The sequence below is a fragment of the Perissodus microlepis genome, chromosome 13, assembly GCF_051167445.1.
Source record: "Perissodus microlepis isolate ML-2025 ecotype Zambia chromosome 13, ASM5116744v1, whole genome shotgun sequence".
NCBI classification, from domain to species: Eukaryota; Metazoa; Chordata; class Actinopteri; order Cichliformes; family Cichlidae; genus Perissodus; species Perissodus microlepis.
In genome coordinates this window covers 30,271,133-30,286,490 of record NC_140473.1, presented here as the reverse complement: position 1 = coordinate 30,286,490, position 15,358 = coordinate 30,271,133, and the positions used below count along the sequence as shown (strand labels likewise).

The window sequence follows — 15,358 nt, the reverse complement described above, 5'->3', positions numbered from 1 at the left end:
AAACAGGTGTAATTTATAGTGTCTGTACTGCCACCAAGACAAACCAGGCTGGGTAATAAATACTGATGAGCAGCTACTTTTAACTGTACATGGACGGTTACAGCTGTGAAGACAAGAAACAGATGAGACCACACAGCACCTCCTCCTGTTCATGTGCTCCTCACCTGCAGCTGCTCTTTCTCACGTGAGCTCTTCTCTTGGGCCAGCTCTGCCGTCCTCTGCAGGTCTCCCACTTGTTTCTCCAGCCGGGAAACCTTTGATGACATTTCTTGGAGCTCGAAGAGGAGTGTCCTCTTCTCCTCATTCTCATCTCCTCTGGCTACACCGTTTAAGTAAGAGAGAAAAGGAACAAAAGTACGGCACCAGTAATACCTCTTCATTTTGGCCACTCAAAACTAATTTCAAATATGCAAACACAAATTTATCACAGAACATTTTTATGCTACGGCTGAACAGACCTACAAATGCATTCTTCATCCAACAGAAAATATTTCTGCAGGCCATGTGCTCACGCTGTTGGGTGTTTATCTGCAAACCATCTGCTTAATTAGACGAATAAACTAATAGATTTGTGTTCGCTGTCTTGTTTTTACCATTGCACTCGTGAGCCAGCGTTTCCAGGGCTTCCTGCTGCCCTTCATTCGGTTCCAGCTCAGCACCTGCCCGAGGCCCTGCTCGGCCTGGATCTACACTTCTCTGAGCGGCATCAGTGGATTTCTTTCCTCCCACCAGTTCAGAGGAGCAGGAGTTCAGAAATTTGTCCTGCAGGAAGAAAGAAACAGTTTAGTGGGCGCATCCTGGAAATCCTATTTAATGTAGAGGTAATAACCCCACTCTGTCCTATACATGCACATGTATACATATACCTCTAACAACATATAGCATCCCTTATGCATTTTATGCCTGCAGTAACAGAGTGAGGTCCACAGGTTTTTGGAGAATTCTCCCTGTTGGAGTTTAAATCAAACACTTCAGGCGACTGCACAGAAATTTGTGACGATTTAGAGCATTTAAAGAAACTCGAGGTCGGACCTCTGAGCACAACATCTATCAAAACATGAAAGAAAGCAGCCCCCTGCAGCTGGAAACCACAAACTCGTTTTCAACACTCGAGGAAAAAACAAACAAACAAAAACTATCGAGTTGTGTTAGATTTTCACTCATTTACAACTAGGGATGGGTACCGGTATCCGGTGCCATGATGGCACCGGTTCTGACATAAACGGTAGTAACCAGACCGAAAAGCAGCGCACATTTCGGTGCTTTATTTCGGTGCTTTTTTTTCCCCTGAGCTGTGATACACTTTAGATTCTAGCCAATCATTTTACGTTTCGAGGATAGTAGGCGGGTCCAGGTACGTACGTTCTTTTAGAGCAGAGCTACAGATTAAAAATGCCCAAGGCCAAGCGGTCAAAAGTCTGGCTGTACTTCACAGCAAAAGATGCAAACTCAGCAGCCTGCAACAAGTGCTTTAAGCTGATACTGTGATACTGTCAAAGGAGGTAACACCTCAAATCCGATGAAACACCTGGCGACGCATAGCGTTTTTTTTTTAAAAGTCGAGAAATGCGCCGTATTTGATAGCTTGCTGCCAGACCTCACACCGAGCACATCTACTGCGGGTGTGGTGCCTGTTATCGGACCCGGAGTTAGCAACATCCCCCAAAAACCCGAAGAGGAGAGTCCTGGCCCCTAGCCCTGCCAGTGTAGCAGAAATGATGACGGATGATGATGCAGCAGCAGCCGTTCTTCTCTGCGTGAGTAGCTTAATGTTGTTCGTGTGTAATTTACGTTGAGTAGGCTAACCACGTTATTACATTAATGCATGTAAGGTGAACTAACAAACACCGTCGTAGTTACATGCGGCTGTCTTCTTGTTTGATGGCAGATGCTCCCTTCACCCTGGCCAAAAAGACTAAAATGACCAAAGAAAAAGTGGGAAACAGCTAAACATGAGAGGTTTTTGGACAAAGTTTGTGTTTTTTCCATTGTTTAAGCACTGCTTCCAGCCAAGAGTGATACCATATATGCCCTATAGCTGCAGAAAAGGCTAACATTGTTATCTTTTTACAAAAAAACAGCTGAACATGAGAGGTTTTTGGACCAATTTTGTGTTCTCCATTCTTTAAGCACCGGTTTGAGCACCGTTTAAGCACCGGCACCGTTTCAAAAGTACCGGTTTGGCACCGGTATCGGATAAAACCTAAACGATACCCATCCCTATTTACAACAGACCACCACTGAGGCTACTTCAGTGCTTATATTTGCCTTATGCTCATAAATGTTGCTGTTCATCATCTTTTATTCTAAATATGATCATCACAGATGTGCTTGAAACATGATGAATTTGGGCTTTGAGCGACCCCATCAGGGCGTGCATGTTTTTCATTAAAATACTGAGCTGCACACGTGGTGATGAAAACAGACTGAACAAACAGAGCTGCAGGCAGGAAGCAAACAAAGAGCCGGGCACATGGCACCGTGTAGCATTATTTGAGGTATTTAGCTGACAGATTTCGCAGGTCTTTCCTCCCCACTGCTGTCAGACTCCACAACAAAGACTTTTGCAGCTGATCAAACCCTCACACGTGCAATAAGACTGCTGTATGTGCAATTCTTGTACAATTCTTCTTCTGACGAAGTTGTACTTTTGTATTTTCTTACTCAGTTGTATATAGCATTTGTATTTCTATTTTATTCTATTATATATTTTATTCTATTCTATTTTATTCTATTGTATATAGTATTTTATTTTATTTTATTGCATTTAAGTATTTTCTAATTTCTGCTACATAACTTTGTACTTTTGCTGTAACAAAACAAATTTCCCACCTGTGGGACTAATAAAGGTCATCTTATCTTATCCACCTACTGTACCATCACTAATCATAGTCGAGTGACTCATGTACTGTCGTGTAAGTCCGACAGGCTCCTGTTTGGCCCACGCTGCTTGCATTAAGGGGGATGGAGTGCAGCGATGTATCTGTTATTGTTGTTTCACATGAGGACGATGTGACGTCGGAGAGGATTACCCACCTGTAGTCTGCGATTTCTTTTTATCTCATTTATGTTTAAATCAAAAGTGAATCAGCAGGCACAGAACAAACTGGTAAAGACAACAATAACTGAAGGACTTTGAAGAACGTAAATGAAGGTTTGTGTTACCACGGCTTCTGCATCTCGACTGGGTCCAGCAGCCATTTTGTTGATGAGATTCTTGAAAATCTCCAGCCTCCTTTCAGCTCGCTCCTCCAGGATTTCTCTCTCCCTGGCCAGACGCTCACTGAGCCGAACACAAACACGTTCGCGTGACTTTGAGTTCAAATGTCAAAATAAAATCCCCCCTGGATCACTGTTAGGACAGCTCTAAAAGGGTCTCACTTGTAATCGTTCTGCATCTCGGAGAAAAGCTCCGAGAACTCTCTGCCGATGTCCTCTCGGACTCGGGACTCCATGAGCAGACTTTCAGCTCTGGCTTTCTTCAGCTGCACCTGCAGGTGGTTTAACAGCACCGCCTGCCTCTGAGGGACAAAACAGCAAAACATAACATGAGCTTTTGTACTTTTTTACTTCTTTAGACAAAACCTTTTCACACAGTTTGATAATCCTCTGTGGAGACACGCTCATGACTTCTTATTGCATTTGACTGAAGAGCATAATTATATTCAGTCGTCCACTGCAGACATGCACATGAGGTGTAATAGGATTAAACAGTCACTGTTCAAAAACCCTTATTTCTCTCATATTGGGCTTCCGTTCATTCACCCTTTGGTGTGATTGGCTGCCCCTCTCAGACAGAAGAAGGCTGCAGCTGAGATCAGAGCTTTCTGCCTTTAGACCTCTGCAACAAACCATTTAAAGGAGTCTGATGAGGTTTAGGTACAGACTGTCCAAGTTTCACAGTTAAATTAAAAATGAGAACTTTGTCAAATTATGAAGCAACATTTTTGCAGAGCGTTCATATCAAAAATGTTTCGTGTCCTTCTGCACGTGATACACAAATTAATTTGAGGCTGCAGAGTCACGTTTGAGAGCAAGTACAGGCAAAGCTACTGAAGTCAGCACGTTTCTCATACAGCATGTACCCCAAACTGCCATGAAACAGTCGCACACATGCACTCACACTGACTCACACTTCCACATCTTTCAACACACATAAAGCATCCTATGAATGTTCAAACATTCTGTTACCCACATGTTTCTCACAATTTCACACAGCAAAACAAACACACCTGTGTCACCACAGACTCTGCTCAGTCATACGCACACTGCAGACCACATGAGGAACAGAACTGGCCGATAAATCTGCACTGCACAGTAACTCTGTTTAAACAGAGCGCTCCACTGCTGTTCTTTTCTCTGATGGTAAAAATCAAGTTTTATGTCTCAGTTATCCATACTGACAGAAACAAATTGGTATCTTCTACCAGGTAATTCCAGGACCTTTTCTTATCGGTTATGTCTACAAAGCTATGGGTGTAAAATCTTCATACAACTGTTCAGTACCCGTTCACATGTTTCCTCCAAATCACTGTGGCCCTGAGAAAAAAAAAGGCTGGTGTCCATCCCTGCTGTGGACTCAGGTAGGGGGCGTGAACATAAACTGTATCAAATGCATTCACACACATATGGGACACATCCCATTCTTAATCCACACCGTTTAATGTGATGTCGGCCCACTCTCTGCCACTATGAGAGTTCCAGCTCTTCTGGGAAGCTTTTCCACAAGGTTTAGGAGTTTTTATGGGAAGTTTTGAGCATTCTTCCAGGAGCACATTTGTGAGCTCAGACACTGATGTTGGACGAGAAGGCCTGGCTCGCAGTCTCCGTTCTAACTCATCCCAAAGGTGTTCTGTTGGGTTGGGGTCAGGACTCTGCTCAGGTCAGTCAAGTTCTTCCACAGCAAAAATTACTCATCCATGTCTTTATGGATCTGGCTTTGAGCACCGGTGCACAGTCATTTTGGAAGAGGAAGGAGCCATCCCCAAACTGTTCCCACAAAGTTGGAGCATGAAAATGTCCAGAATGTCTGTGTATGCTGAAGCATTAAGAGTTCTTTCCACCCCCACACTGTAATCCCCTCTCCACCAAACTTTCCACTTGGCACGATGTAGTCAAACAAGTACTGTTCTGCTGGCAACCACCAACACAGACTCGTCCTTTGGACTGTTAGATGGAGAGTGGTGATTTGTCCAGTGGCGGCGTGCTTCACAGCACTGCATTGCACCCTGGTGATGCAAGGCTTGGATGCAGCTGCTCAGATATGGAAACATTTCCTCTCTACGCACAGTTGCTGAGCTAATCTGAAGGCCACGTAAAGTTTGGAGGGCTGTAGTCACTGACTGCAGAAAAGGTGGCAACATCTGAGCACTAGATGAGCACTTCCACAGCATGCCTTTATCCTGTCTTCCTTCTTTCACCCCAACCAATCACAGCAGATGGCCCCGCCCCTCCCTGAGCCTGGTTCTGCTGGAGGTTTCTTCCTGTTAAAAGGGAGTTTTTCCTTCCCACTGTCGCCAAAGTGCTTGCTCATAGGGGGTCATATGATTGGTGGGTTTTTCTCTGCGTGTGTTATTGTAGGGTCTACCTTACAGTACAAAGCACCTTGAGGTGACTGTTGCTGTGATTTGGCGCTGTGTAAATAAAATGGAATTGAATTAAATCATGTAGCTCAGCAACTGCTGACTCTGCTCTGTGTCGCTTCCACTTTGCTATAACACCACTAACATCTGACTTTACCGTCTCACAGTGATTCGAACTATGCAGAGCCCAGTGGTCTACTTTAGCCCCAGGGCTCGACGTTTGACCCCCCGGGTTTTTCCACAGTGAGGGAAGGTGATACTCTCTGCCACCAGTTTGGCTCCACCCACACAGCACAGCTACACCTCTTGAGGGCAGCGAATGCTTCCAGATCATTGATGAAATAAAAATGTGCTAACCTGATGCGTCTTCTTACAGACGAGAATTTTATCTTCACCGTCTTCTTCGGCTTCGGTCTGATCTGTGGTGTCCATCATCATGCTCTCCTCTTCCTCACACTCATCATCCTCATCCTCCTGGATAAAAACATTTAATGGAGATTTATGTGACAATAAGTCAAGCCAATTAAAGATGTAAACGACATGAAATACTTTGTAAACCGCGGTGAGGAAGTGATCTCTTCGTCCTACCTGTACGTCCTCCAGACTGCTTTCAAAGCCCATCAGGGAGCTCGTCCTGCCGCTACGGAGAGCTTTACTCTTTGTGCTGTTCATGATGAAGGACACCTCACCGACAGACCTCTGTGGCATGAAGGGAACGGGTTTGGAGGACAGAACTACAACCTGAAAACACACAAGAAGAAAAAGGCAAACTAAATATATGATGTTTAATACATGTGAGAACATTTGGGAATTTTACCAAGTGCCATAATCTGACATGGTAGGTTTAGGGCTGCCACAAACGGTTATTTTGATAGTCGACTAGTCACCGATTATTTTTGCGATTAGTCGACTAATCAGATCATGCATCCATTGGACGTACAGCTTATTGCAGCAGCATCTGCTCTTATAAAGCTATCATTAGCTTACAGCTTTAATTGTTTAAGGTTTGTGCTAACTAAAAATAAAGACAAGATGATAGTTTATTAAATTTTAATGAGATTTGCAGATTGTTTCGGTGAAGTTTAATAAACTCCTTGCTATCTAAAATATAACAGGACACCGGAGTAAATTCTTGAGCATCTCACACTTCTGATAATCAGCTGTCTGCTTGACGTTTATTCAGCTGTGTAAAAACTATAACTTTAATCTCAGCCAAACCGATTTACTCAGGAACAAATAAAATACTACAAAAAGCCAAACAATAACATTTGTAAGTTATCTAAGTGACTCATATATCATGTTTAACCTGAGTAGCGAAAGACGGCGGTGGGTTTGAAAACGATTTGCCGGGAGTCCGGTGTTCTCACGGCTCTAGTGAGCCTTGAATCCTGGCTAGCTATCGAGCTAGTGGGTAACAGACGTCTCCGAAAACGTCGGAGCGCTTTTGAAAATATGTGGTGTCCTGATAAACTGAGCAGATATTTGAGGTTTACACAGCTACATTCTCGCCTGAAAATATGTTAAACGTTTATTTTGTGACCCAGAAAGAATAATAAGAGTAACATTAAAACTAACTAGCTGCCGCCATTGTTGGAAACTGAGCTGGGCTGCGCTATGAATTCTGGGACAGAGCTACTTCTTCTTCTTCGGGGTTTAACGGCAGCTGGCATCCTTGTACATGCAGTGCTGCCATCTTCTGTTTCAGTCCGTTATTACACTCTTAAGTCCCACTACTTATTCCTGCGTCTTTTGTGATTTTACAAAGCTTCAAACGACGCGTCGACTATTAAATCAGTCGTCGACGATTCTGATAGTCGACGTAATTGTGACTAGTCGACTAATCGTGGCAGCCCTAGGTAGGTTAGATATGAATGTAATATGAACAGGTTACAGTGACACACAGAGGAATACAACGACTGCATGGTTCTCTTGCTGCACAGATTGTCCACGTGGAAGATTTTTAGCCTGTGGACTGTACTTCTCCACCTCTGGGTGGGTGGGGGTGTGTGTGTTGGCACAATTCCCAAACAGAGGGATGACTTGCAGACTTAATGCACACGAACAAACACAATGAAACATGTATGAACCTTCTGCGCCACAGCAGAGAACTTGAGGACGTTGAGCGTCTCGTCGTACATGGAGGCGCACTGGTTGATGTTGATGATCATGCAGGCTTTACCCCGACCACAGAAGAAGCTCTGCAGGTAGTGGGTCAGCTTGCTTTCTCTGAAGGGAACGTGCTGCAGCAGCCTGAAGGAGGGAACGGGCAAACAGTACAGAACAGCTTCACTGTGAAACAGTAATCCATTTTGATAACACATTCATCAGCATTTGCACTTGTGTTTGTGTCCACTACCAATGCATTGTTCACACTCCTTTAAGTAGTGGCCTCCAGCATTCTCCAGAGAAGCTATAGTAAGCATTAAACCAGACTGCAAGAAGATTTAAAATCAGGCTAAAACAAGATGAGTTGCGGATGTCTGCAGTAATTCTGTCATTTTTAACCGTACAGCAGACTGGATCATTAATCCTGCAACATTTGAAAAAGATCTTTAAAGGCATTTGATGCTTTTGTTTGTCACACTTTGAAAAAAATGCAGGTCCAAAGCAGCCAGTATCCTGGCTTCACTTTTCTGAGATAAAAACGAAAGTCCACCTTTTACGTACAGCGTTCATGCACCATCTGCATTTAAACATTAGTTTACTCTACTCTCTGCTCCTCCCTTCACCCTCAGCAGCTGCTGCTCCTCTCTGAGCAAAGTTCTGATCGAGCTTTCTTCCTGTTCAGAGGGAGCGTTTCTTTCCCACTCTTACAAAGCGCTCCCTCACATGATTGTCGGGGTTTCCCCTCTAATATTGTAGGGATATTTAGCCCGTGATATAAAGCGTGGTGATAGGTGTTGTGATTTATGATATAAATAAAACTCAATATCAACCAAAGACAGAGAGGGAACGAAGGATGGATAAAACTCTCACTTGGCCTGCTGATTGTGTCTCAGAGCATTGATGCATTTTCCCAGAATGAGCAGCGACGTGTTGATGTTTCCTGCTTCTTTCAGACGCTCTCCTTTGTTGTGAGTCTTCGCACAACGCTCAGAGCCAGCCAGGTCACACAGACACAACCTGAAGACACAAACAACACAGAGCATACTTTGTGCTGAATCTAGATAAAGCCAATAAGGTAGTCTATGCTAGCAGCCACAGCAGCATTTACACGTGTGCACAGTGGGCTTGTGTTGCTTTGGAATTTCTGCTGGGTTTCTGTCTTCCAGTTGATTCTTTCTATGCCAGCCTTTTGCAAAAAACAGTGACATATGTAGTAACCACAAATGCATTGGAGGAAATGACAGTACTGACACGCAGTTACATTTTTAGGAAAGTGCATATCAGCTTACGGCTTACCCTTCCCAGAAGGATTTGCTGTTACAACATACATATGATATAGATTTGACGAAGAAGCTTAAATCCCACCTCACACAGTTATTTTAAACTATCTGAGAACACATCAAACACTCGTTTATGTGCTCAAACACTGGTTTTACTCACTCGCTGACAGTTTGGACCCTCGGTGTCCCGACGTCCTCAATCTTCAAAATTCGAATGGAGAAAACGCTGTGGCTGCACGAAGAAGAATCACAGCACACATTTCAATGAAAAAAGAAAACAGCAGAACAATTTCTCGGTAACAGATCCGCCCTCTCGTGCAGTTCATGGGGTGACGGCCCAGAGCAGGCGTTGCCTCATATTAAATACATAATTGTAGTGAGGTCTGTAAAATCTCTTCTCTTTCTCACTAGTATATATTGCCTGATACTGACCACTATGACTGACTTTGTCATGTTTAATGATGTCAGAACCTGATTAATCTCGTGCTGTTTAAACGTCTGAAGTAAAACAAACGTGGAGTTCAGTGTGCAGAGTCTTAAACTGTGGAAATTCACTGCTGCAAACACGTATGACACCGAGAAACGTTCATTGCATGTTGCATGCTGGAAAACACTACAAATACAAGCTCACTGGACAAAACTGATGATTCCTCATTTTAACTTTGCATTCAGTTCTGTCACTTTTGAAAAACCTTGTTGGTCAAAGGGCTGAAATGATGTCAGACAGACAGAGAGACTAAAGTATTAGTGATGCCTCCTTAACTGACTCAACTATTCACCACTGATGAAACCTTTAGGCTACATCCACACGTGCACGGGTATTTTTGAAAACAAGATTTTTCCTTTAAAAACAAAAAAAAAACAAAAAAACAAAACAAAAAAAAAACAAAACTGTCCACACATGCAGTTTTGAAAAAAAAAAAAATCTCCGTCCACATGTAAACGCTAAAAACGAAATGCTGGCCAATCAGAAGCCTAGAAGCCTGGGAGGGAAACAGTAAACAGGGTTTTGTACCCTCACAAAACCTTTTTCTGAAAAGGCAGATAACTGTGTTACTTTTCAAGTGCCTTCATCATTTCAAATGTTAATAACTAAAGACAGTATTTTGGTTGGTGTAGACTCACATCTTAGAAATGAATAAAATGCTTGCAGCACACATAAATTTAATTTAAAAAAAATTAATTTATTCAAAACCAATGTTGGGATTTGGGTCGTGAGTGTGTCTGTGTTGAACGTAGAATCTGACACCTCTGCTTTTCTAAATGGAGGGACAGTAACTGTGTGTGTATATGTAAGCGTGTAAAACTGCAGATGGTCAGATCAACAGCATCAGTATTTTGTCTCTATCTGCCACTGTAGAAATTTATGTCATTTAAACAATAATGTGGCGTAAAGCGTGGCATCAAAAACGACGCACACCTTTGACGTTTCCCCGTCCACACCTAAACCCAAAGTCTGAGCACTGGGCTGCCAGGACGTTCTCCATAACACATTCATTCACATTCTTAGAGCACCTACTCCAAAGAGTCTCAGTGCGGTTGGTCCACACCTGAGTGGGATCACTGCGTTCACACAAACGAGCCAGAGTTCATTTCACACGTCCACGGCTGTTTTTGAAAACGCAGCTTTTTCCATGCGTTTGGGCCTTTCGTCCACATATAAACGCCGTTTAAAATCACTGAAAACTGAGATTTTTTAAAACGTAGTTTTTGCGTTTACGTGTGGAAAACAGATTTATTCACCCGACGTCAAAGCTGTGCGCCATGTTATTGTTTACATGAGATGAATTTCTACAATGATAGAGACAAAGTACTGCTGCTGCTGTTTTCACACAGTCACTGTGCCTGTATTTAGACAGACTGCTTCTATGCGCCATCTTTGTTTACGCGTTCCCTCCCAGGCTTCTACACTTCTGATTGGCCAACATTTCTACACGGTCAGGATTATTTGGTCACCTGTTGCTTTGGCGTGTTCTTGACAGTCTTTGACTTCGTTTACAAGCAGATGGAGATATATTTCCAAAACTGCACATGTGACCGGATTTGTTGACATCCACTGTTTATAAAAACCCCCGTGTACGTGTGGACGCAGCCTCAGCCTGGGTCTAAATGCTGCAGGCTGTCGTCCTCACCTCCTGCTGGACAGGTGATTGAGTCGAGTGGAGGAGAAGCTCTGGTTCTTCTTTCCCAACTTCATCACCATGTACGCCTCTTCGGCACTGTTGACCTGAACCCAGCGCAGATCTAGATGGAAATACACAAACACAGCGTACGAGTCACTGAGAAGGCTCTCCTACATTCTTATAAGAAAACTTACGATAAAGCTGACATTTAGTTCTGCTTTTACTTATAATTTTAGATTTGACCTTTGACGAACGCGTTTCCCTTGACATCCTGCGAGAGGCGCAGTGCGGTTCTCCTCAGGGCCCCACCAGGCGCCACTTCCAGGAGGTCGTGAATGTTCTCGTTGTAAATTTCACAGAAAGAAACCCAAACAGAGAACTTGGTGTTAGCTTCCACCTCCAGTGAGATTTCATCCTCTGCATTGGTCCACAGCATGGAGGTGCCTGCAGCAGACACACACATTTACACACACACTGTACCATCCCTACTGCTTTGGAAAATCTGCACTGTGCTTTTGTAAAATACATTCGTGTCTTGGAGCTTGATCTGTAATGTTTGTCATAACTTCAACATTAATATTAACAGCACAGACATGTTCAGTGTTGCATGCGCTACATTAAAATGTAAAACTTGCCTTCAATGAAAGTCCTGTTGGTCGAGTTCAACAGACTGATGTTGCTCTTTGCACTCTAAAGCAAAAAAAAAAAAAAAAGAGAGAAATATTATAAATACATAAAAAAAACATGTGGCTGATAAGCAAGAGCAGACAAAAACCTTTAGAGAAGAGTTCACCACATGATTGAGATTCACCAAAGACTCATCACAAGCTTTAAAATGGTTTACAGGATGCAACAGTAAAATAAAACCACTCCTGCATTTCTGAAAACCAGTTTGTGGGTTCAGAGCAAATATTTAATCTTGCAGTGCTGTGCAATGCTTTCTTTGAGCCGTATATTAACACCCTGTTAGAGCCCTGCTGATATTTGAGTCTAATTGCAATCCTGCGTTCTTGTGCACCCGTTTGTTTTCTCCCTCTCTGCTCACGAGGATCTTTGAGTGTCCGTCTGCAGGGCTCATGGTGTGCATGATGAATGGTTCTGCTAGCACCTGGCTCTTCCTCACATCCTACTGTTTAAAAGGTTCCTCCGGCAACTGACAGAAACAGCATCTCAGGCGTGTCCTCAGCCTCCCAAATGTTTAAAATTGGAGCTGTTCTGTTTCGTATGCAAAGATGTGACTTTTGTTAGGTCTAGTTTGGTTTGTACTGCACGTTTCCTTGTCATCAGAGGGGTGGAGGAGATTAGGTTTAGCGCATGTCCCTTGTTTGTTTGTTATTCTGGCCTCACTTCCCCCTAATGTGATGAAACTGTGCAGCAGACACTGCGCTATAGAAGGTTTTTCATGGTCCTCTGATGATCATGTGCTGTGTGAGGCGTAGCTGATACATTTCTATATTTGACTGCAAATATGTGTATGAAAATATTGCCAACAAGCTCCCAAAAAAAACAAAAACAAACAAACAAACAAAGGTAAAACACAGCTTCAATTCTTTAAAACACAACAGAACAACGTTCAAAACCTTCCAGAACAGACGATCACTGATTGGCCCCACAGGGTGGGTGTCGGGTGTTCCCACAGCAGAGTCTTTCTCCATGCATCGTGTCTCCCTCTAATCAGTGTCACCCCCCCAAAAATGGCCTTGCAACATTCTTACTTCTTCACTGTCAGGAAATACTTCCTACAACACGTTTATGACTGCAGTCACACACACACACACACACGCACGCGAAGGACTCAAAAAGTGGTTTTGGTGTCAGGGTCACAGTTAGGTTGTGGTTAGGTTTAGGCATTCATTTTTGATGGTTAAGGTTAGGGAAAGTATTATGTTACTTAGGTGTCCCCACAAAGATATGAAAACGCAGTGTGTGTGTCTGCTTACACACACACATTACCTCTTTTAGCTGTCTGAGGAGGCTTCGTTTGAACAATGCTTCCTCCGTCTGCTGCTCCACAGTGAGCCTTGTGAACTCTCGGCAGCGATGCGGCTTGATGCTCATTCCAGGGAAAACCTTTTCATTGATGCTGCTGAAGATGACATCGAGAGACCTGGGCAGGATGCCAGCGTCAGAATCCGGACCTTGAGTGACACAAGCATGATGATGAACTGTGACACATCGACAGGCAGTCGTGTTTTATTAACTTTCAAAGTCAGTCAGTTATTAACATAAAATAAAAGTCATAAAAGTATGAAGTGTTAAATCGTGAAGTGAGAATCACATCAAGGGATGGGAATCAAGAACTGGTTCCCAGTAGGTCAATTCCTTGGAACTGGCGATCTGCTTGCACTATGATTGGCTGATTTCGTGGAGTAGTATAATGAATGACTTTCGCCTGGGAGTAATTAAGTAACTTGCTGCATCACTTTAGCAAAAAGTATCCTGTGCAATACTTTAAGTAACAACTCCAACACTGATCACAACAAAGAGCACAAACAGGTGACCACACAGCATCAATGTCTTTGAAATCCTGCTGAGAGACGGTGGCGACTTTTAACACGGTGAAAACAAAAATCGATAATGAATCAGAAATCAGCTAAATTCTTATCGATTCTCATCTCTAATCAAGGGAATGAATGTACAATTAATTTCTTACTGTAAAATCCATCATCATCAACCAGCCAGCCCACACACGTTTGTTAGCCTTTACAATAAAAACTCAAAACACTGATTCTGATCTCACTTCTACAGGCTGCTCCACAAGCCTGGGTATGAAAGCCATACAGGCTGTTTAATGAGATCAAATACCTCCAAAGGAAAAGCAAAGAAATTATTTTTTAAAAGGAAAACTCAGTGACTCTGTCGAATAGTCCTGGTAGTCGTATATAAAAGTGAAGCTTGAATTGCGACTTGCTAAGTAAAGCTAGGAAGCTTTAACTCTTGCACATCACTTTTAGATGAGTTAAACAGCTCAACTATTATTTCTTTTTTCTTTAAATGTCTTTCCATGTTAGAGTACAGAGTTCATCAAAACAGGTTCAAGACAGCAGCTGGACAAGATCCAGTGTTGAAGACAGTGGACTCACAATCATGTGTGTTTGTTGCTGTTACACTGATCCACCACAAGATGGCATCAGTCAGATGGTTTTCATACAAAACTGCAAAGCAACTTTCCTTGACATAAAAAGTGATGCACTTCAGGACATGAGGGACTGCCACATACCGAGGAATGTAAAGGTCTTCCCAGCATTTGTGACTCCATAAGTGAAAACCAGAGAGTTTCTGCCTTCGAGAACATCTTTCACCAAATCCTTCACCGTGCCTGCGAACAGCTCCCTCTGTGTTGTCTCAGGGCCATACACCTGTCCAAGGAGGGAAAAAGGCACATCTGTACTGAGGGTAAACTTATCGTCTCATATTTAAATATGAGGAATTCTCCAACATTCTGGCCTGAGACTGAGCAAAAAAGACAGGGAATGGATCATTTATTTCTGTGGACGTCGATGATAAAAACACTTTGTGACACCAGGAAACACCAACCTGAGAGAACTGGAAGTGCTGTCCAGTCTGTGGAAAACCTTTGTCGGTGCTCAGTCTTGCTGAGAGGGACGAACTGGGAGGCTTGAGCAGAACTGTGTCAGGGAGCTCGATGCTAACACAGTCCTGTTAGTGAATGAATAAGTAACAGGAGGAACACAGACGGGGGTTATTCTGGTTCAGTTTACATTCACTTAACATGATCTGCAGAAGCATCAGCAGAACCTCATCATTCTGACACTGTGGAAGAAGTTCTCCACCACAAAACAAAGCCTGTTCTGTTTATTCGATGGCCTTTGAATTCGGTGTCTGCACTTTGAACACAAATTCAGTTCCAATCAATATCCAGCATATTAATTACTCTCACGTCCATGACTTCATTCTTTTTTTACCTGAGACTCTCCACTGTTTGTCTCTGCTGAGGTGAAAGGTCGGACTCGGAGGTAGACCTGAAGGTGTTCTTTCTCCTCGGTGCAGGAATCCTGCAGGAAACATCGGATTTCAGTGAAAAATCACAAAGTGAACGATGAGATTTTTGGTGTTACGTTCAGTTTGCACAACAGGCCATGGATGGATATGTAGGTGTTTATACATAAGGTTCCATTAACACTTCATTATTGGTTCATAATCAGTTTCCTCTGTGGGAAATTGGGGGCCTGCACATGTTTTTAACATCAGCAAAACTGTTTCATTACCTCCGAGTCTGAACCTGAGGCCTGCCACCAACACCAAG

The 15,358-nt window shown here is 43.1% G+C and overlaps 1 protein-coding gene across 3 annotated transcripts in view; it reads right to left on the bottom strand.

The window, feature by feature from the left end:
- Positions 1 to 15,358, bottom strand: part of LOC146375370 (kinesin-like protein KIF20B) — a 62,059-nt gene that overhangs the window by 42,251 nt on the left and 4,450 nt on the right. For all 3 annotated transcript variants that reach the window (XM_084948339.1, XM_084948342.1, XM_084948340.1), the window contains exons 3-18: positions 15,018 to 15,107; positions 14,629 to 14,751; positions 14,312 to 14,450; positions 13,045 to 13,229; positions 11,727 to 11,781; positions 11,335 to 11,535; positions 11,101 to 11,212; positions 9,129 to 9,200; positions 8,559 to 8,705; positions 7,670 to 7,832; positions 6,171 to 6,323; positions 5,940 to 6,056; positions 3,382 to 3,521; positions 3,166 to 3,283; positions 594 to 762; positions 165 to 319 (exon numbers count right to left, since the gene is read on the bottom strand). In XM_084948339.1, the coding sequence (XP_084804465.1) occupies positions 165 to 319; positions 594 to 762; positions 3,166 to 3,283; positions 3,382 to 3,521; positions 5,940 to 6,056; positions 6,171 to 6,323; positions 7,670 to 7,832; positions 8,559 to 8,705; positions 9,129 to 9,200; positions 11,101 to 11,212; positions 11,335 to 11,535; positions 11,727 to 11,781; positions 13,045 to 13,229; positions 14,312 to 14,450; positions 14,629 to 14,751; positions 15,018 to 15,107 (2,139 nt within the window). The remainder of the gene's footprint in view (positions 1 to 164; positions 320 to 593; positions 763 to 3,165; positions 3,284 to 3,381; positions 3,522 to 5,939; positions 6,057 to 6,170; positions 6,324 to 7,669; positions 7,833 to 8,558; positions 8,706 to 9,128; positions 9,201 to 11,100; positions 11,213 to 11,334; positions 11,536 to 11,726; positions 11,782 to 13,044; positions 13,230 to 14,311; positions 14,451 to 14,628; positions 14,752 to 15,017; positions 15,108 to 15,358) is intronic.